Genomic DNA, 22,213 nt, shown 5'->3' with positions numbered 1-22,213 from the left:
GAAACAATTAAGCAAAGAAATAAAGACACAATGATAAATTTTTAATTGATGGAAACAAATGAGATGGAGGGACAGTCATGGGATTCAGGGAGGGGACATTTGGTGTGTTCAGGGAAAGCTTCTCTGAGGAAGGTGATATTTAACCTGACACCTGAAGGGCAGAAAGCTTGTAAACAGCAGTGTGACTTGTTCTTATTACAGAGCAGGGTATGCCGATGGGAAGGAGATGGGCATGTTGTAAAAACTTGGAGGAGGCCGGTAGTGATGGCTTATGCCTGTAATCACAGAACTTTGGGAGGCCGAGGTGGGCAGATAACTTGAGGTCAGGAGTTCCAGACTAGACCGGCCAACATGGTAAAACCCATCTCTACTAAAAATACAAAAAAATAGCTGGGCACGGTGGCAGGCACCTGTAAAATCTCAGCTACTCAGGAGGCTGAGGCAGGAGAATTGCTTGAACTTGGGAGGTGGATGTTGCAGTGAGCCAGGATTGCGCCACCACACTCCAACCTGGGCAACAGAGCTAGAATCTGTCTCAAAAATGGGAGGAGACCACTGTAGCTAGAGCCTGGGGAGTTCCCTGTAGAAATGGAAGATGCTGTTAGAAGAAGAGGAAGTGGCTGCTGGACAGGGAGAACTATCAGATGCCCATTGTTCTTTCTGTTCTTTTATGTATCTAGGCATTTACCACATGGTTGAATTGTTGGCACATGAAGAAAAATGAAAGACAGCTCTTAAATAGGATTGACTAGTCTGAATTCAGAGAAAAGCAGTTAGTACCTAAAGTACTATAAAAAATAGTTCTATGAAGAGGCATAAACAGTAAAGATTTCTTTTCCTTTTCTTTCCTTTTCTTTTCTTTCTTTTCTTTTCTTTTCTTTTCTTTTCTTTCTAGAGATAGGTTTTCACTCTGTTGCCCAGGCTGGAGTGCAGTGGCATAATGATAGCTCACTGCAGTCTCAAACTCCTGGGTTCAAGCAATCCCCCTACCTCAGCCTCTCAAGTAACTGGGACTACAGGCATGTACTATCATACCCCACTAATTTTTAAAATTCTGTTATGGAGACGGTGTCTCACTATGTTGCCAAAGCTGGTCTTGATCTCATGGCCTCAAGTGATCTTCCCACCTCAGTCTCCCAAAATTCTGGGATTATAGCCATCGTGCTTGTCCAAAGTTTCTTTATTCTATACTTGTGACCAATAATTGGCTGGTTTGGGATTTTTTTTTTCTTTTTTTTTTGGTAGCAAGGCTTCAGTGATAAGCCGAATTGTCAAATTCATCTATCCTTACATTTCTGACTGTAGAGTGCAATGTACCTGATTTTATACTCCCCTGCAAACAAAAATGTATTAAGCCCATTGCATTTACAGGGGCCCTGAATGAGTACTATATATTCCTTGTCTCACTTAAGGAAAAAGCCACAATCCCTGTCATCATCGGATTGTGGCTTTTTCCTTACATGAGACAAAGAATATGAAGTATATCTATCTGGAAAGAAAGAATGTATTCAAAATTAGGCATTTTATTGAAAATATTTAATAACCAGACTAGGTACAAAACCATAAGGAATACCAGTTGTAAATATCTAGAACAGTCATATAGGTGCCCAGTGCAGTAGCTCAGCCCTGGTGGCATACATCAGTGAGCACTCTAATGAGAGTCTTAACAGGAAGTCATTACATCAGCCCGGTGAGGTTAGAGATTCGGTCACAGAGGAAACTTGGGTGAGATGACATCCTTTTAGGTGGTCTGGTTTTTACATTACACATTTCCCAATACCCAGAACTTCTTCATCTAAACTTTTTGGAAAATACTCAAGAGTTTTACTCCTTGCACTTAAGATACGGTGTTTTATTTGTAAGGTTATGCGATCATCTCTGAAAAAATACATTCACTCCTGGAGTGTATACCATTTGTGTACTTTTATGAGACTTTAGTTTAGCACAGCTGACCCTTCTGGTCTGATCAATCGTAAGTCCCTCTAGTGGGTAGCATTTGTAAAGGAATATGAACAGCCATGGTCGAAAGAAATAGAACTCAATTCAGAATTCATTGTTTAAGAGTAAAAATTGTTATATCCTTCATCAGCACATTTCACCTACCAAAGCCTAGTTATATCACCAGATGTTATCCTCTAAGGCAGGGTTTCCCAATATCAGCACCGTAGACATTGGGGCCATATAGTTCTCTGCTGTGGGGGGCATCATGTTCTGTGCACCGTAAGATGTTTGCAGCATCCCTGACTTCTACTCTGTAGATACTGGTAGCACCCTCTTCTCCAGTGTGATAACCAAAAATGTCTCCAAGCATCACCAAATGTCCTGAGGTTGATGACTGGGAGGAGAGGGAGGCGTGCAGAAATCGCCACAGGTTGAGAATCACTAAGAAAAATTAAAGGGACTTCAGGCTGGGCATGGTAGTTCATGCCTATAATCCCAGCACTTTAGGATACCAAGGCTGGAGGATTCCTTGAGCCCAGAAGTTCAACACCAGCCTGGGTAACATAGGGAGACCCCATATCTACAAGAAATTTAAAAATTAGGCAGGTGTGGTAGCACATACCTGTTGTCTTAGCTACTCAGAAGGTCAAGGTCAGAGGATCACTTGAGCCCAAGAGGTTGAGGTTGCTGCAGTGAGCCATGATCATGCCACTGTACTCTAGCCTAGGTGACAGAGCAAGACCCTGTATGAAAAAAAATTAAAGGGACTCGGTTCTATCCCACAAATGGCTGCCATAATGCTTTCTTCTTTATTTGAGGAAGAAATAAGAATTACTCCTTTTTTCTCTTTCTTCTTCTTTTTTGTTTTTGTTTTTTTTGTTAAAAACATAAATGCTACATAGCATTCTCCCCAGGCAAGAAAGGCAGAATGGCATGCTGTGGTTATACACTGGGAATCTTGGAGGCTAGCTATACTTACGTGTCAATATCTGCCCCTATTTAGCTGTGTGACCTTGGTCAATTTGCTTAAACCTTTCTGAGCCTCAGTTTTCTCTTCTGCACAGTGAGGCTAAAATAGTACTGCACCATGTGGTGGTTGGGAATACTCAATAAGATAATGGATGCAACATCTTAGTGCTACAGCTGAGCACTTAGTTTATGCCAGCTGGCACTGTTGGTGTTAACTGTACGTATTTGCTGTATGACTGTCACTTTGAATGCCTGTACCCTCCTTGAGGTCAGAGACTTTGTCTCAGTCACATAAACATTTGATGGAAAGAAGGTAGATCAATTGGGCTTTATAGAAACCCATAATTCTGCGAAATTCCAGGAGGTACTAACGGTATATGCATCACGTGTAATCTTTCAAAATGAAAAACTAATAAATCAATAATATAGTGATTTTGTTTCGCTTCAGGTAATAATAGTGGGGGATCCCCCACCATGTGAGTCATTGATGTACAGTCATATACTGTAGCGGTGACTGTCTCCGATTTAGTCATTTCCAGGTGAATTTGCAGTTAAATGATTAACCCGTAGATACTATAAGTTGCCATTAAAAAGCCAAGCCTCTCCTGATGTCTTTCCTGTCCTAGTGTGAAACCTTTAGGTGGCATCTACTTTCAATTCATCAAGATTTTAAAAGACAGTTTGATCCTTTTTGTTCAATGCTTTCCCTGGGTCGTTCATGCCCCCAGGGAGGTCCTCCTAGCACGTGGCAGGGGCACACTCCTCAGCATTTTTGTACATGCTGGGGCACATTCCTTTTTTCCTGGGTTCCTTGGGCAGGAGGGAGCTTGCTTTGTCTGCCTGTGGGGTGTGCCATGACCCGCTCCTCCCTCCTCATGTCCTCCATGATACAGAAACGATGAACAAATTTCCTACCTAGAGGGTGTATCAGGAAACCCCCAATGAAATAAACAGAAATATAGCAGCCGGTTATTATAAAGCCCAAAACTCACAGAGTTGGAAGTCTGAGTGACACAGATATGTTAACAGAATAACTCAGCTGTTTCTCAATAATGGAAAGATGTGGATCCAGACAGCAGTTTTTGCTTTTGTTTCTCCTATTAAGTGACTGCCCTCCACGTGATAAAATTGGAGAGGTGAACTGAGAGTTCTTTATTAAAAATATAGCTGACTTTATCGCTTACTGAATTTTGATTCTGAGCCAGGCACTGGGCTAAGTGCTTGACAAACATAGTTTCCCATACTACTTCCGACAATTCTCTGAGGTAGGTGTTGATGGTCCCATTTTACAGATGCAGCCACTGAGACTCAGGAAAGTTAACCTTGTTGAATACAACACAGCTATAAGTGACAGTACCAGAATGCTAACCAAGGCAATCTGACTTGGTTCTTGTGAGCCCCACAATGGAGGGGCTCTGTCCATTATTTGCTGACAAGAACAAGACCTTGAACATATAAGGCACTCAAGAAATATCTGTTGATTGAAAAGGAATGAATAAATGACTCCCAAAGCTACTGCAATACATATCTGAAGTACAAGTGCCCTGTCTCCTAAAGGTCCCTCTGCTTTTCCTTATAGTATTTTTTTGCTGAAGTTTGACAGTAGCCTCAGATATTTAGGAACCATTGTAATAGTGGGGTGGGGCAGGGCAGAGGTGATTTCTTCTGATTCTTTAAGTCTGTAAAAGTGGGTAGAATCTAAATATTGATTATAGATTTCAACAAAGCGGCTTAAATATTCAACACATTTCATTAAACAAAGTGTAATCATGTGCAGCAAATTATTCTAAAACTATCAATACATTTTTTACTTAATCTTAGGATTAATGGAATTTCTTGTGATTACAATATTTTATACGGTTCACTTTCAAAATACTGTTTGATTCCACCATGATTTTCTGTGTCAGTTTTAAATTTTTGACACTTTATTTATTTTTTGTTTTGTCTTTCTTTGACACCTTCAGATACATTCTCCTCCTGTTGTAATTTCTTATCTCTTTGTTAATGTTATTTATGTTGCTCCTCTTTTAATATTTTATCCGTCTATTTACTTTTGCAATCGCAAAGTAATCCCAGGTATTATTCTTCAGTCACTCTCTGCTTCCTTCTTTTGATACCAAAGGGCACAACTAATCATTCAAGATGAGTGTAGAGTAGAAAGAAATCTCCAGAGACCTAATTTATAGTTTTATTTTCACCTTACAACTATTTCCCTTTCATCACTAGCAGCATAGATTTTATCTAAAAACAACATAGTTTTCAAACTTGTAGCTTCTAGTAGGTGCCACATAGACAATAATAAATACTCACCAATGATTATTATTATGCTTATATAATTAGCACTTTAGAAAACATTCCAGTTCTTACTCTTAACTGTATTGCAAGACAAATAAAGCTCCTCTTTTTTGTTTTTTTGTTGTTGTTGTTGTTAATCTCCAAGAGTGAAAATTTTGACCCGGGCAAAGTATATTTTTCTGTTTTAATATGAAAATTACAAGTGTACATGTATACACACATGCATATGTTTTATATATATATACACACACATACGTATGTAATAGTTCTACCCTGTAAGATACTATAACCTGTAATAGTCCTACTCTCTATGGACACTAATATTGTCCAAATAATAGAAAATGGGAAACATATTTAAATTCCTTGTACCTTCCTTTAAACTTTGATCTCTTTCCTCAAATTCAGAATGTTTTCTTTGCAACCCTTCTTTATCTTCCAGGCAATTTTGAGTATTCCTTATTATATGGGGGATAGGCTATTTCTTTAATGCAGAAGCCCGAACAAGTCAGGTTGGCCTGTGGATATTTCTTTGACCAATATCCCCTTCTCCTTCCATTGGTCTGAAATCCCCTCATGACTTTTTTTTTTTTTCTTTTTTGGGACGGATTTTTGCTCTTGTCCAGGTTGGAGTATAGCCACGCAATTTCAGCTCACTGCAACCTCCGCCTACCAGGTTCAAGTGATTCTCCTGCCTCAACCTCCCAAGTAGCTGGGATTACAGGCTCTCACACCATGCCCGGCTAATTTTTGTGTTTTTAGTAGAGACGGGTTTCACCATGTTGGCCAGGCTGGTCCGGAACTCTTGACCTCAAGTGATCCATCCGCCTCAGCCTCTCAACATGCTGGGATTATAGGCATGAGCCACTGCGCCCAGCCAAGCCACTGCTCCCGGCCCCCCTCATTATTTTGACCAGAGGGTGCCTCTTATTTATCTTCTAAGATAAACACTGGAGAAAGGGAGGGGAATGAACATTGATCAATTGCCTGCTCTGTGCCAGGTGCTGTCTGAGGCAAGGTGCATGAGCAATCTTCAGCAAATGAAGTCACCTCAGCTCTATTGCCATTTTTAGAGCTACATCCTGGCCCTCAGATATGGAGAATCCAGAAATAAAAAACACAATAGGAGAATGATTTCAGCAATTTCTCTTTCTTCTTTTTTTCTTCTTTTTCATGCAAGCACAAGAAAATGTTACTGATTTCAGAAATTTCAAAAGAAAAACCAGCTTATATCTAGCTGCCAGCTAGATCAAGTGCCACTACAATTAGAAATATTTTCCTAGCAACTTCAAACATTAAAAGGAATCACAATGGCAATAATATTTAAAGTTTAAAACACGGACCTCCCAACTGGTTGGACTGTGAAAATCTCACTCTTGTATAAAATAGACCAACCTATATTCTTTTTACATAAGCTTTTATTATTTTAATTTTGAGAAATACACAAGAGTGCCAAAAATATGACAATACCTGTAAAACCACTTACATAGATATTACTAATATTTTGTGATATTTACTTCATCTTATTTTTATTAATAAGAGAAAACATTGCTAATGATACTGAAGTTTCCTTATAGCTTACCCTTCATGCCATCTGCCCCCAGAAGCAACCACTGAATTTTGTATCATTACAATTCACATTTATACTATTATATGCACACATATGAAATTATATTTTGCACAAAGTTTAAAGATTACAGGTGGGGAAATGAATTGCTCTCTGACTTTCATACTTAAAACCCAGTCTTGTTCCCATAACCTTGTGCAAACCCAGTTACTATCTAATTATTTCAAATTCTCGAAGTAAATCCTTCACCTTTTAAGTAGAGTTTTTGCTTGCAGGGAGTGTATTTGCTCTCAATGCAGGGGCAGGCTGAATGGAGTCCAAAGCGCTAGGGTTTCACATTTGTAAGTGATAAGAGGGGGAGGTGGTGGTTTTCAGAGATCATGTTTCAAGTCCAGCCCCGGTTTTTATGTGTGTGGGAATGGACGCAAAGGAAAACACAGCTGAGCTGCATTGTAACTCTTCCTGTAGAACCTGTTCATGTCCAGGGTGAGTAAACTAGGGTAGAAATGTCTTCCTAAAACAGCCTCCGGTGAAATTTGTCCTTGGATTCAAAGCAACTTACTTCCCAGGAAGTATCAGGGAAATCCCAACTGCCCCCCATTTTAGAAAGGTCTCTTTTCTGGGAAAATCTGCCATTGAGAACTTTGCCCTCCTCTCTATGACGGGAGGAAGAAATAGAATTAGGGAGGTGTCACTCAGTAGAGTTGCTGATGTCAGTAGTGTGTCAGCCGTGGGAGGCTCAGTTTGTGAAATTGAGCTACACCTAAGTGTCTTATGAAACTCAGTTCAGAACTCACCGGCGCTGCTGTCTGGAAGTGGGGAGGTCAGAAGAACCCTAAGGTTTTCCCTCACATTTCTGTCCCATTTTTGGAACCTCTGGATTTAAAGATATGAAAGCCTCAAGTTTATGGAGATTTTAAGAAATTGGTATGTAGCTTTATACTTTTATTAATTCCTCTTTGAACCTGAATGAATGTTGTAGTTATAGACAGCTATGTGTGTGGACCACGGAGGTCCGTGTTGTTAGGGTGTGCTGGTTTATTTCACTCTGTATGGAATTGGGGAATCCAGTCTAAACACTTTTTTCCCATTCCTGCATATGCATAGGAACCTTCAGCTCATTTTGTTCCTTTACATAATGAGGTTTACATGTTTGTGAAAAGCCTGGGTTCCCGTATGTCAGGAAATGGTTTTGCTGATAGTGCAATGCAGAGAAGTGCTTATTATTTAGACTATTAAAAATAATCTTTTAAAATTATTTGAACATAATTTTAAAATCCAGCCGAAGTCTAATAATGGAATGAAATCTCTGTATTGGTATTTCCCTAATCCAGACTGGGGACAGAGAAGAGGAATTCAACCATGAAGTCCAAGTTGACAGGACAAACTAAGGCTCAGAGTAGTACACTATCTTGTAAAGAGCTGAGGAAGCAGCCCAGTAAACATAGCAAGGCATCCTTGATTCTGTGAATGAGCTGCTTTCTCTCAAATTATTCGGTTTTCAAATGCACATTGCTAGGAAAGTTTGTTTCTCCCAGTCGACTGACAGCACTGGGTGCAGCAATAGCGTATCAGTAGTGCGTACATCAGAGTGTACAGAGATTGGGAGCTATGTTCAAAAACTGGTGGTTCTAGCTCAGAAACCAAGAAGAGGCTCTGGTGTTCCCTCCTACCCGCTCTCTGCCCCCAGTTACTGGTGCTAGGTTTCTGTGGCATTTAGGGGAACTCTCTTGATAGGTAGGAAACTGGTATCTTGGAGAATCACCCCTGCATGGGGGTTCCGTTTTACTTTCACTTTGCATTCTTTTGAAATTTAATCTTAGATGTTATTGAAACATCCCTTTGAATATCTTTCCATTTAACTATGAAACCAACATCTTTGAGAAGGCTGGTGCTTACTGGAATCTGTGCAGATTTCCTTATTATACAGTTGAGTAAGAGGAAAAACAGTGTACATGTTCTTCCACAGATGGTTGGTTTTACTGTTCAAGGAAGATGTATTGAGGAGGTGAGTCTTAATAGTTAAAGATTGCTGTCAGAAGAAGGAATAAAATGGTTTCAGGTCATAGTTGATTTATAAAAAGGCTGAATCGCATATTCATGCTTCACCGTTATCAGTGTACCTTCTTGGAGCTTATAGTCTTTTGATTATTATGCTGATTTATAGACTTAGTAAAAATAAGGATAAATAACACTGGGTTTTCTGTTTTCTTTAGTTATTCCAGTGGAAACAGCTGGAGAACTTATATTTCCGTGAGAAAAAATTTGCTGTTGAAGTTCATGATCCACGAAGGTGAGGATCAAGGACTTTTCTCTGTATGACCCAGTTACTATACAAATAATGCTGCTATCAACATTTGTGTACAAGTTTTTATATGAACATATGTTTTCATTTCTCTTGGGCATATACCTAGGAGTGGAATTGCTGGGTCAGATGGTAACTGTCTTTAACCCTTTGAGGAACTGCAAGGCTGCTTTTCAAAGTGCTGCACCATTTTACATCCCAACCAGCAGTATATGTCCTGATACTTGTTATTTTTAGTTTCGTGTGTGTGTATGCCATCCTAGTGGGTTGAAGTGGTACCTTCTTGTGGTTCTGATTTACATTTCCCTCGTGACTAATGATGGCTGAGCATCTTTTCATGTGCTTTCAGCTATTCATGTATTGTTAGTAGAGAAATGTCTATTCAGATCTTTTGCTTGTTTAAAATGTTGGTGTTCCTGGTCATTAATTTAAAAAAAAAAAAAGCCAAGTTATCAACATGAACTGAAGTCAGGATGTGGGTTCTGATATATCTTAAGAGAAATTCTTTTTTTGTTTTTGCCCCAAGACAGAGTCTCAATCTGTCACCCAGGCTGCAGTGCAGTGACGCAATCTTGGCTCACTGCAACCTCTGCCTCCCAGGTTCAAGAGATGCTCATGCCTTAGCCGCCCAAGTAGCTGGGACTACAGGCATGCACCACCACGCCAAGCTAATTTTTGTGTTTTTAGTACATACAGGGTTTTACCATGTTGGCCAGGCTCATCTTGAACTCCTGACCTCAGGTGATCTATACCTTGGTCTCCCAAAGTGCTGCTGAGCCACCATGTCGGGCCTTAAGAGAAATTCTTAATCAGTCCTTAGTGGATACTTTTCAGTCCCACAATGGTTATGGATGTTTGAAGTCCAGAGTGATAGGAGGAAATACCTGTGGTCAAAAGGTGACCCGAAGAGATAAGCCAAATTCTTACAAAGAACATTAGTACCATGTCACACACACAGTCTGTCTGCTTTTTGCGTGTTCTCTCTTTCTCTCTTTTACTCCCCTCCCTCCTTTCTTCCTCCCTCCCCCTTCCTTTCTCCTGTCTCCTCCCCCCTCCCCTTTCCTCTTTCCATCTGATGTACAAGCAGCAAGCACTCTGGATAGTTTTGGACTTGCATAGTTTCAGGCAGTATCATTAAGTGCATTCTCTGATAATGTCACAGCCAGCCAAATCTACCTAGATCTGAGATGCTCTTTTACCTTGAATTAGGTGCTCATCCCACACTTGGTTGCTGTATCTTTAAAATCTTATCCCATTTATTTCGAATCACTTGTGATGGCTGCACATCCTTAGAGTTTCTAACTAAATGTTTTTGTACAATCTCTAATTTGATTGATTCTTATCAGCTTTTGAATTCATGTGTATGTGTTTTTAAACGTGCTGTTTATCCAGAAAGCAATTACTTAGTTCTGAATTGTTTTGATGTAAAAGAAGAAAATCAGAAACTTGGTCCTCATTTGCATAAGAGTTTTTATAACAGAAAGACAAGTAAGAGGAAGATACTTTGTTACAGTGCTGCTCACAGGGTATATTTTGCATCATACTGGGCTGGAGGGGAAGTATTTGAGTGTTTTCTTAAATCTTTCAGGATTTCAGTGTCAAGAAGGACCTTTGGGCAAAGTGGCCTCTTTGTGCAAACATGGTATGCTAACTCTTCTCTCATCAAGTCCATTTGGGTAATGGCAATTAGTCAGCATCAGTTTTACTTGGACCGGAAGCAAAGCAAAGTAAGTAACTGGCAGCATTTCTATAGGGACAGATTCCCTTTTTGCATTCTGTTCAGAAGATAAGGCTTCTTAGAAAAGATGCAAGCACAAGCATTTTTGCTCTCTGAGATTTCGTTGTGTTCAACTTCCAACTGTTTCCATTTTTTATATGTTTAAACGATAGGCATTATGTAAGCTGCTTTAAAAGTTGTACGACTGGCCAACTTTTTGGCATGCATGTGTAACATACTGGTATGTTCGTATACTGGTGACATTGCTGGTGGTGATGTTGCTGATGATATTTTAAAGTTAGTAACTGAACCACACCATCAGAAAATCACGTATAGTTATTAAAACATTTTAACTACAACACTTAAGGCTTTGCGTGTGTGTGTGTGTGTGTGTGTGAGAGTGTGTGTTTTGTCTGAAGAATCCCACTTGAATATGCAAAAATTTTAAATTATCCTGTGTTGATACTTTTATTGTATGCTAACTTAATTGTTTTATGAATTTGAAGTATGTTTGAGTTAATTCTGTTTCATTGTATAACTCTTAGGCAAAAATTCCTTCAGCCAGGAGTTTAGATGAGATTGCAATGGATTTGACTGAGACAGGAACACAGAGAGCCTCCAAGCTGGTGACACTGGAGGCGAAAAGTCAGTTCATCATGGCAAGCAATGGCAGTTTAATCTCTTCAGGTAACATCTTGGGATTAGAGAATGTGCAAGCCATCTTTATTTTATTTGTTTCTTTGGTCATAAACCACTTCTAAATTCATCTTTTAATCTATTCTTTTGGGAATAAATAAGTATGTCCATAAATATGTATGCAACAACTTTGAATAAAAATTTAAGGCTAGTTTTTTAAAGACTATATAGAAAGTCAAATTATGTATAGGTTGTGCAAGTAATATGAGATGCAAGGATGGTGAGTACAGACATGTGGCCTCAAAGAACATTTTCCACAGTAGCTGCTTTTCCCAGCATTTAGTTTTTGATACAGATAATTGTCTAATTCTCCATGCAATATAAAATGCTGTGCAAACTGATTACAAGCATACCCATTCAAATGTGATAGCTTGCCCTAAGCCCTTCCTCTGTAAAAATTCTGGAATCTCTTATCATTAAGTATATGTAACTTTACTAAAATGATTCATCCCATCTAAATCTCACTGTCAACTTGTGAATCTGAATCTTCCTTCACACAGATTATTCTTTTCCTTGCCTGTTTACTTTCTTTCTTTCTTTTTTTTCTGAGACAGAGTCTCACTCTGTCACCCAGGCTAGAGTGCAATGGCATGATCTTAGCTCATTGCAACCTCTGCCTCCTGGATATAAGTGATTCTCCTGCCTCAGCCTCCTGAGTAGTTGGGACTACAGGCACATGCCACCACACTCTGATAATTTTTGTATTTTTAGTAGAAACACGGTTTTGCTATGTTGGCCAGGCTGGTCTCGAACTCCTGACCTCATGATCCGCCCACCTTGGCCTCCCAAGTGCTGGGATTAGAGGCATGAGCCACCGTGCCCGGCCTTCCTTGCTTACTTACTTTCTAAAAAGAACACTTGAAACAACTATTCAAGAACTGTCTTACCTTCTCTTCTGCTCAGAAAAATGAAAATTTTCCTTGGGTGTGTCTGGGATGTTAAGCATTTTATCATTATCCCCAAAATGACTGAGCCAGAATCCAAAAAGGCACATTTTATTACCAGGTTCTGTTTAATGCCCAGAAGAATGAGAAAATGTTCTCCAGTTTCCTTTTATTATGTTGAGAAACAAGGAGAAAAGAAATAAACTACCGTTTAATAAGCAGCTTTAGCTTAAAAATCCTTTGTCCTTTAGAAAGGAAGGAAACATGCCTTGTATAAACCTTCCCTGCCCTTCCCCCATTCCCCAGGTTCTCAAGACTCAGAAGTTAGTGAGGAGCAAAAGAGAGAGAAAATCCTTGAACTAAAGAAGAAGGAGAAACTGTTACAAGAAAAACTTCTGAAAAAAGTTGAGGAGCTTAAGAAGATCTGTCTGCGGGAGGCTGTGAGTCTGCTTTTTTGAGCTTATCAAATTGTGTTTAACATTGTGTTTGACAACTTTGACCAGTGTCAATCATCTGCTCTTAATTCTGTCCTGTTTTATAGGAGCTTACAGGCAAAATGCCAAAGGAGTATCCCCTGAACATAGGCGAGAAGCCTCCTCAGGTCAGAAGACGTGTAGGTACTGCGTTTAAATTAGATGACAACTTGCTGCCGAGTGAAGAGGTATGAACAACATCTCTGAGACTTTCAATTAATCATGAGACAGGAAAGCTGTCTGAGTGTAGTGTGCTTGTTCCTCGGTTTTTGAGTCTCTGCTGTATGTTATCTCACCAGTAGAGATGGATCATGTAGACCAAATTGAACTCTTTCTTTCATCCCCACTCCAGTCAAAATTGAGTTACTTTTACTTTATTCCCCAAATCAAAGACAGCATTCAATGAAACTCCAAATGTTTCTCAATTGAGAGGCAGTATTTTAAGAATTAAGAACTGCAGCATTGGGCCGGGCGCGGTGGCTCACACCTGTAATCCCAGCACTTTGGGAGGCCGAGGCGGGTGGATCACGAGGTCAAGAGATCGAGACCATCCTGGTCAACATGGTGAAACCCCGTCTCTACTAAAAATGCAAAAAATTAGCTGGGCATGGTGGCGCGTGCCTGTAATCCCAGCTACTCAGGAGGCTGAGGCAGGAGAATTGCCTGAACCCAGGAGGCGGAGGTTGCGGTGAGCCGAGATCGCGCCATTGCACTCCAGCCTGGGTAACAAGAGCGAAACTGTCTCAAAAAAAAAAAAAAAAAAAAGAACTGCAGCATTAGGTTCATTTACTTAAAACTAAATAATAGCAAATAGTTTAGCCTCTCTAAATTCTCATTTCTCAGGCCTCAGTTTTCCTCATCTGTAAAATGCGGGTAATAATTGGACTTCCCTCCAAGGGATCCAGTGAGTATTAAATGAGATAATACATGAACAGCACTGAGCTACAATCAAGATAAAACATTTGTTAGCCAATATAGAGTGTATAATACTTTCTCATTTGCATGTCATCAGTCAATATGACCGTACCTATGTTTCTTGTAGAAATTTGACCATCTTAGCTTTAGAAAATTATAGCTGTTTCCATCTTTGGAAATCTTTGCTATTTATTGAGTGCTCACTATCTCTGAGCTAAGCAATGCACATATATTATCTCATTTAATCTTCAACCTACTTTCATAAGGTAAGTGTTATCTTCATTTTACAAATGAAAAAAACCGAACCATTAAAAGATGAAGCTGTGTGTCTGTTCTGGGCACAGGGTTCTAGGCAATGTATCCAGGGTCATACAACCAGAAACCACCAGAAAGAAGGTCAAACCCAAATTTATCTGTCTCTAAAGCTATGCATATGAATATAACCTTCTGCATCCATGAGCTTTGAGTTAAGAATATATCTGTGAAAACTGTGATCTTGACCCAACCAACTGAAGGAATGAAAGATCCAAGGAAGGGTCCTTGAAAAGAGAAGAGGTTTGGACTAATGAGATGTCTATGCAGTAAAACTTGGGAAGATAGTATTCTCAAAGAACATCTGATTCAAGAAAGTCCACAAGAAGTTTTATTACACAATGCATGTGAGAGTTGGTCGTATGTGTCCATAAAAATTAAGCTGTCATTGTATAAATGCAGGATCCTACTTTGCAAGAGCTGGAGAGTAATTTCCTAATACAACAAAAGCTGGTGGAAGCTGCAAAGAAACTTGCCAGTGAGCCAGACCTTTGTAAAACTGTGAAGAAAAAGCGAAAGCAAGATTACACAGATGCAGTGAAAAAGCTTCAGGAGATTGAAAATGCAATAAACGAATACCGAATTAGGTGTGGAAAGAAACCCAGCCAGAAAGCAACAGTGTTACCAGGTTAGTAACAATTAAGGATTTTTTTTTTTTTTTGAGTCCCTACTCAATACTTAATGGCATGTAGCGTTTCCAAACCAGTTACCAGTTAATTTGGTGAGAGAGAAAAGAAAAATCAGATGATCAAAACTAAGTTTTCTTTCCTCTTTTTTTTTTTTTGGAGATGGAGTTTGGAGTTTGGCTCTTCTTGCCCAGGCTGTAGTGCAGTGGTGCAATCTCAGCTCACTGCAACCTCCATCTCCTGGGTTCGAGCAATTCTCCCGCTTCAGCCTCCCAAGTAGGTGGGATTACAGGCATGCGCCACCACACTCAGCTAATTTTGTATTTTTAGTAGAGACAGAGTTTCACCATGTTGGTCAGGTTGGTTTCAAACTCCTAACCTCAAGTGATCCACCACTCTTGGCTTCCCAAAGTGCTGGGATTACAGGTGTGAGCCACTGTGCCTGACAAAACTGGGGTTTCTTAAGATAAAAATTGTTTGGAATTTCAGATAAGTATGTAAACTTGATTTAAAAATTCTGTGATTTATGAAGGCTACTTAAAGATATGGACAGCACGGGCATGGCGGCCTACACCTGTAATCCCAGCACTTTGGGAGGCCGAGGTGGGTGGATCATGAGGTCAAGAGATCAAGACCATCCTGGTCAACATGGTGAAACCCCATCTCTACTAAAAATACAAAAAATTAGCTGGGCATGGTGGCACGTGCCTGTAATCCCAGCTACTCAGGAGGCTGAGGCAGGAGAATTGCCTGAACCCAGGAGGCGGAGGTTGCGGTGAGCCGAGATCGTGCCATTGCACTCCAGCCTGGGTAACAAGAGCGAAACTCCGTCTCAAAATAAATAAATAAAAATAAAAATAAAAATAAATAATAAATAAATAAATTGTTACCACAACATGATCCCAATTTTGTAGAAATAAGCACACACAAAGACTAGACAAGAAATATTTCAAAATACTAATAGTTGTGAAATATCAAGTAACTTAATTTTCTTCTTAATAATACTCTTCGGTATTTCCCAAGTTCTCAACATGTATTTATGACTTTAATTTTCAGAATAAAAGTAAGCTAAGAAATCACAGGTAGATTTAAAGTCCAATTGGCTTTACGTCGTTATTGGCATGGTTTTCAGCTGTGGTGATTGAAGTATGATTGTATTCTTTGATTCCAAGACATTTTTTTTTCCTTTACATTTTAACATCTGTGAAATTGGGATAGTTCTTTTTTTTTTTTTTTTTTTTTTTGAGACAGGATCTCTTTCTGTCCACCAGACTGGAGTGCAGTGGCACCATCAAAGCTCACTGCAGCCTCAACTTCCTGGGTTCAGGTGATGCTCCTGATAGCTGGGACTATAGTGTGCACCACCATGCCCAGCTAGTGTTTTGTTGAAATGGAGTTTCACCACGTTGTCCAGGCTAGTCTCAGACTCTGGAGCTCAAGCAATCCTCCTGTCTCAGCCTCCCAAAGTACTGGGATTGCAAGTGTGAGCCACCACACCCAGCCTTGTGACAGTTCTTAACACACTAGATGGTGTGTTATAATCATACTTGGCAGTACTTTTTTTTTTAAACTGGTAATTAAAATATATATCTTAGATTTGATGAAATACAGTAACTGAGTTTAGATTATACTTGGGTATAGAGCATGTAATTTACAAAGCAGAGACATGGCTTTTGGAAGGGGAGTATACAGACATCAACACACAAGTGTTAGTTCACTACAGCTGAAGAATGTAGAGTAGCTTTGACTGAATGTGAAATCCAGTTGGCCTTGGGGGTGGTTAATTTCTAGACTTACAGATATGGGTGAGTAGCATTGTGCTTAACTTCATGGCCATTTGTTATGGCCCATTCATACTCAAACTGCAAAACTTAAATGTTCTCTTTTACGGTGAAAGTGTGTCTGACAACTAAGTATACTGGCACCTTGCCTTCAAGCGCCACTATGTGTCTAACAGATAGTTCACTTGTTTCTGATACAGATTAACATTAGAGATTGGATGGAGAGCTTCCCTTCATAATGGTTTTGAAGTTTATGTTGAAGGATTATATTTACCTAGAACCTTGTGCCGAAACACTCAACCAAATATGGAATGATTTGCCAATACAGATCAACACGTCTGAGTTATTTCTCTTTACTGAATCCTTTTTTTTTCCATTTGAGACAAAGTCACCCAGGCTGAAGTACAGTGGTGTGATCTCAGCTCACTGCAACCTCCGCCTCCCAGGATCAAGCAATTCTCCTGCTTCAGCCTCCCAAGTAGCTGGGATTACAGGCATGCACCACCACACTTGGCTAATTTTTGTATTTTTAGTAGAGATGGGATTTCACTGTGTTGGCCAGGCTGATCTCAAACTCCTGACCTCAAGTGATCAACCAACCTCGGCCTCTCAAAGTGCTGAGATTACAGGTGCGAGCCATTTTGCTGGGCCATGTTATTTAACATTTGATGGACACCAGCAATAGTCAGAGTGTTATGGTCATTGCCAACCAGAACGCAGTGTCTAGTTAACAAAAGCAGTAAGTCTAGCTAACATTTACTGAGCATTTGTCAGGTAATGCTGGGAGCTGGGCTAGGGGCTTTACATCCATTATTCTAACACCTCACCCCAGCACTATGTGATAGGTACTATTGTTACTCCCATTGTAGGGTTTAGCTGGGTGATGCTTAGAGATTAAGTAATTTGCCCAAGGTCTTGCAGTCAATAAATGGCAAAACCAAGACTTAAACCTAATTCAGTGATTCTCATCCAGGGAGGCTGGAAACCCTATAATGCACAGGACAGCTCCCCAGGACAAAGGATTATCCAGTTCAAAATGTCAGTAGTGCCACTGTTGAGAAACCTGTTGAAAAACTTGGCTGGTTGTAGTGGTTCACACCTTTAATCTCAGCACTTTGGGAGGCTGAGGCAGGCAGATCGCTTGAGCCCAGGATTTCAAGACCAGCCTGGCCAACGTGGTGATACCCCTATCTTTACTAAAAATCCAAAAAATTAGCCAGTTGTGGTGGTGCGTACCTGTAGTCTCAGGTACTCAGGAGGCTGAGACGGGAGGATTGTTTAAGCTCAGGAGGTTGAGGTTGCAGTGAGCCATGATAGCACGACTGCACTCCAGCCTGGGCAACAGAATGAGACCCTGTCTCAAAAACAAAAAAGAAAAAAAAAGAGAGAAGGCCCTTTCTTTCAGGAACAGGTCAAAAACCAAGTTATACTAAGAGTAGATTCTCAAATGAGGATTCACTTGTGTTTTATGTAACATTTAGCATTTACAATAAGAATGGCATGATTTTTCTTTCCAGTTTGTTGGTTGTAAGCACCAAATATGTAGGTAAAGTTTTCTTCCAGTGTAGAAGAAACACTGAAAACTAGTTTAAAACCAGCACTCCCTTGAAGTCTGTTCCATTTTAAGAAATAATCTAATGTAATATTCGTACAATATGTAAGATGTTCTGATTTTTGTTAGTATATGAGTCAGTTCTTACTACAGTAGTTAATTATTTTTAATGCACTGTAATTAGTTACATTTTTTTAAAAGAAGATAAAATTTACTCCATTGAAAATTGTTCCTCTAAGGCCCCTCTAATTGTATAAATGCATAATTATACTAAAAGCAGTTATTTTTATTCACAGAAGACATAATCCCGTCAGAGAGTAGCTCTTTGTCTGATACCACCACCTATGATGATCGTAAGTGGCTCTTCCTTTTTTGGTTTAAAAATGTTAGATATTCTGAAATAATTAAGATAATTTTCTTAGTTAAGTAAAGCCTACTTATTTTTCTTTTGCCAAAAAGTAGAATAAACTAACTTACATTTATGCAAAATGGTTGGGAAACGAAATGCATGATTAACACCTACTCAGGTTAACTCAGCATTAAACACAGGACCATACAATACATGACTTCAGGAAATCAGAACACTTTCACAGGATTGTCTGAGTCTCTCAGTAAGGACTTTAAGGCTCTCTGAAGTGTTTCTTAACTTTTTATTTTGAAGTAATCATGGGCTCATGGAGAGTTCCCTAATTAATAGAAAGAGTCCTTCAGCCGGCTTTTCCCAATGGTGACATCTTAAATATCTGGAGTCCAATATCAAAAACAGGATATTAGAGTGTACACTTTGATTATCACTGAATTCATCACAATATGAAATAAAATTATTGTATGTTTCACAATATGAAATAAACTTTCACATTTTAGATAAATGAAAGTTTCTTTCACTTAGGAAGAAAGGCACAGTTGACATTGGGCTACCTGTCATTTTTTTGTTTCATAGAGGTAGACTGTATCGATTATAATGGCCTGTATTTGTTCAATACATTTCATTGTAGAATGGGTTTCCTATCAACTAGTAGAGTATTTCTTTGTCATCTCTTGTACTTAATCAGATGAGTTGGCTTCTCTGTGGTATGACTTGAAGAATTCAGGAAGCCACACCCCACTGCTTTATCTTTCCCGTTTTGCGATATATAAAATTTCACCACTACAGACTTCGTTGGTCATCCTTGCCATTCCTCTTTGAAAATGTAATTATCAGTGGGAAACATAAGAAGCCTCTAATGATGGAGCATAAGTCAGTTTCGTTACTTTAAATGACAGGATAAGCCTTTGGCCTAAGAGGTCTAAAATCTTTTTTTTTTCCTTTTTATTTGTATCATCTTTTTGTTCACTACCTTCATCCTTTTTTATCTTTTTTTATGCTTTGTTTTTTCTTTCTTCTTGAGGCCTAAAAACTTTAAAAGTAAAGGTGAACAAAAATGATCCAGGCTAACTTCCCCTTGGTTCTTTCCACACTGGGGGTTTTCTTTAATATAGCTTTTTAAAAGCTGCTCTATTATCCATTCCCCTTGAGTGATTTACTCTCTCAGAGTAGAATTTGGCAAAAGATGTTTCAGGTCCCAGAAGAGGGTTCAGTAATTTCATGTTTTCTGGCATATAAAATATAAAAAATAACTTCTTGAAAGTTATGTACTTCTAAAACTATCATCTTTGGAAGAACACTTTGCTCACTAAATCTTCCAATTTCTTTTTTTAAGGTGTTGGCAAGATATTTATTTACTTATTGATTTACCTACTGATTTTTTCATTCACCCATTTACTTATTATAGCCAGTGACGCCTTCTCTGTTGCTGGGCAGCGATCAAGTTCAGTACCTCATTCTCCAAGAATTCTTCCCCCTAAGTCTCTTGGTATTGAGCGAATCCATTTCAGAAAGTCGTCCATCAATGAACAGTTTGTGGATACCAGGCAGTCCAGGTGAGACCTCATATTATCAGTAAGGTTAATGCCTCACAGCTAGGAAATTTTTTCCTCCAAAATGCAATGTGTGGTTGATACATTTTTACACGTTTTTATTTATCCTTCCAAAGGACGTTGTTTTGTAAAACTGGGGCATAGAAACTAACCCAGTTATTTGTTGTTTGCAGCAAATGAAAATGTTTTTAAGAAGTCTTTTAAAATGCATTTGACCATTTCCTTGACTTTAAAGTCTATTCGATCTATATTAACTTGTAGGGACATTGATTATCATCTGGATTTGGACATAGTGTCCTCAGTTCAGTTTCATAGTCACTGGTCTAAGGAAATTGTCATTAAAATCCACTCTGCCAAACCAAGTGGCAGGACTGATTTCCAATCCTGCAAATAAAATGGCACTTAAACCCATTTTATAATCTGTAAAATAGATAATCCAAGCATTTTCTTAAATATCTCAGTTGTAAATATTATCAGGGCAATAAGAAACTTGACAGGCCAGTGGTTCCCAGAATTTGGCTGTACAGACGAATCCTTAAAAAAAAAAAATTAGGACACTAAATGGGATTACCAGTGGTTGGTTTGCCTAAAAAGAAACCTTCAAACAGGCTGAGTGTGGCAGCTCACGCCTATAATCCCAGCACTTTGGGAGGCCAAGTTGGGAGGATCATTTGAGCTCAAGAGTTGGAGACCAGACTGGGCAATCTAATGAAGCCCCATCTCTACATTTAAAAAAATTTTTTTAAACTTATTTTTTAGACAGAGTTTTGCTCTGTTGCTCAGGCTGGAGTGCAGTGGTGAAATCTCAGCCCACTAAAACCTCCATCTCCTGGGTTCAAGCGATTCTTTCACGTCAGCCTCCTGAGTAGCTAGGATTACAGGCGCACGCCACCATACCCATCTAACTTTTGTATTTTTAGTAGAGACAGAGTCTTCCTATGTTGGCCGGGCTGGTGGTCTTGAACTCTTGACTTAAGGTGATCCACCTGCCTCGGCCTCCCAAAGTGCTGGGATTACAGGCATGAGCCATCACGCTTGGCCCCATTTTTTTTTTTTAATTAGCCAGACATGGTATTGCATACCAGTAGTCCTAGCTACTTGGTAGACTGAGGCAGGAGGATTGCTTCAGCCCAGGATTTCAAGAGTGAAGTGAACTATGATCATGCCACTGCACCCCAGCCCGGGCAACACAGCAAGATGCTGTCTCAAAAAGAAAAAAAAAAAAAGACAGGGCGTGGTGGCTCATGCCTGTAATCCCCCAGCACTTTGGGAGGCTGAAGTGGGTGGATCATGAGGTCAAGAGATTAAGACCATCCTGGCCAACATGGTGAAACCCTATCTCTACTAAAAATACAAAAATTAGCTGGGTGTGGTGGCACCCGCCTGCAGTCCCAGCTACTTGGGTGGTTGAGGCAGTAGAATCACTTGAACCTGGGAGGCAGAGGTTGCAGTGAGCCAAGATGATGCCACTGCACTCTAGCCTGGTGACAGAGCGAGATTCTGTCTTAAAAAAAAAAAAAAAGGAAAGAAACTTTCAAACAAATAGCACCATGAATCCATGAAAGAAACAATATTTTGATATAAAGAATATATCCGCTATCATTGTTGTAGTAATACTAATTGAATGAAGTTAACATTTCAGTTAATTTAATGTTAATTTGATTTTATATTAATTTTATATAACATTTCTATTGAGCGCTTACCTTTTTTTCTTTTTTCTTTTCTTTTCTTTTTTTTTTTTGAGATGTGGTCTCGCCCCGTTGCCCAGGCTGGAGTGCAATGGCACCATCTCGGCTCACTGCAACCTCTGCCTTTTAGATTCAAGCAATTCTCCCACCTCAGCCTCCCAAGTAGCTGGGCTTAAAGACGTGTGCCACCACGCCTGGCTAATTTTTGTATTTTTAGTACAGGTAGGGTTTCACCATGTTGGCCAGGCTGGTCTTGAACTCCTGACCTCAAGTGATCTGCCAACCTCAGCTTCCCAAAGTGCTAGGGTTACAGACATGAGCCATCATGCCTGGCTGCTATTGACCGTTTACTGTGTCCCAGACACTGTTTATGTTTTTCCCATGTAATTTATTAATGAATTTAATCCTCATGACAACCCTACTGTCATTACTCTTTAGAGATAAGCACACTGAAGGCCAGGGACCACGAATAACTTCATTGGGTTCATCAACTAGTAAACATGGGAATCAAGGTTTGAACCTAGGTAACCTAGAACTTGGCAGGCTCCGAAGCTTACGACGTGTGTGATTTCAGTGAA

At 39.5% G+C, this 22,213-nt stretch overlaps 1 protein-coding gene across 4 annotated transcripts in view; it reads left to right on the top strand.

Annotated features, from left to right (window-relative positions):
- The window catches only part of FRMD4B (FERM domain containing 4B), a 354,838-nt gene that overhangs the window by 319,842 nt on the left and 12,783 nt on the right, over positions 1 to 22,213 (top strand). For all 4 annotated transcript variants that reach the window (XM_012473977.2, XM_012473989.2, XM_012473974.2 and 1 more), the window contains 8 exons: positions 8,986 to 9,062; positions 10,663 to 10,801; positions 11,337 to 11,478; positions 12,678 to 12,811; positions 12,913 to 13,032; positions 14,474 to 14,699; positions 18,327 to 18,383; positions 19,803 to 19,950. In XM_012473977.2, the coding sequence (XP_012329400.1) occupies positions 8,986 to 9,062; positions 10,663 to 10,801; positions 11,337 to 11,478; positions 12,678 to 12,811; positions 12,913 to 13,032; positions 14,474 to 14,699; positions 18,327 to 18,383; positions 19,803 to 19,950 (1,043 nt within the window). The remainder of the gene's footprint in view (positions 1 to 8,985; positions 9,063 to 10,662; positions 10,802 to 11,336; positions 11,479 to 12,677; positions 12,812 to 12,912; positions 13,033 to 14,473; positions 14,700 to 18,326; positions 18,384 to 19,802; positions 19,951 to 22,213) is intronic.

Source organism: Aotus nancymaae, unplaced genomic scaffold (assembly GCF_030222135.1).
Source record: "Aotus nancymaae isolate 86718 unplaced genomic scaffold, 86718_ANA_hifiasm-v0.15.2.pri h1tg000046l, whole genome shotgun sequence".
NCBI lineage: Eukaryota > Metazoa > Chordata > Mammalia > Primates > Aotidae > Aotus > Aotus nancymaae.
The sequence above is the reverse complement of the archived record's forward strand: the minus strand, read 5'-3'. Positions and strand labels throughout refer to the sequence as shown.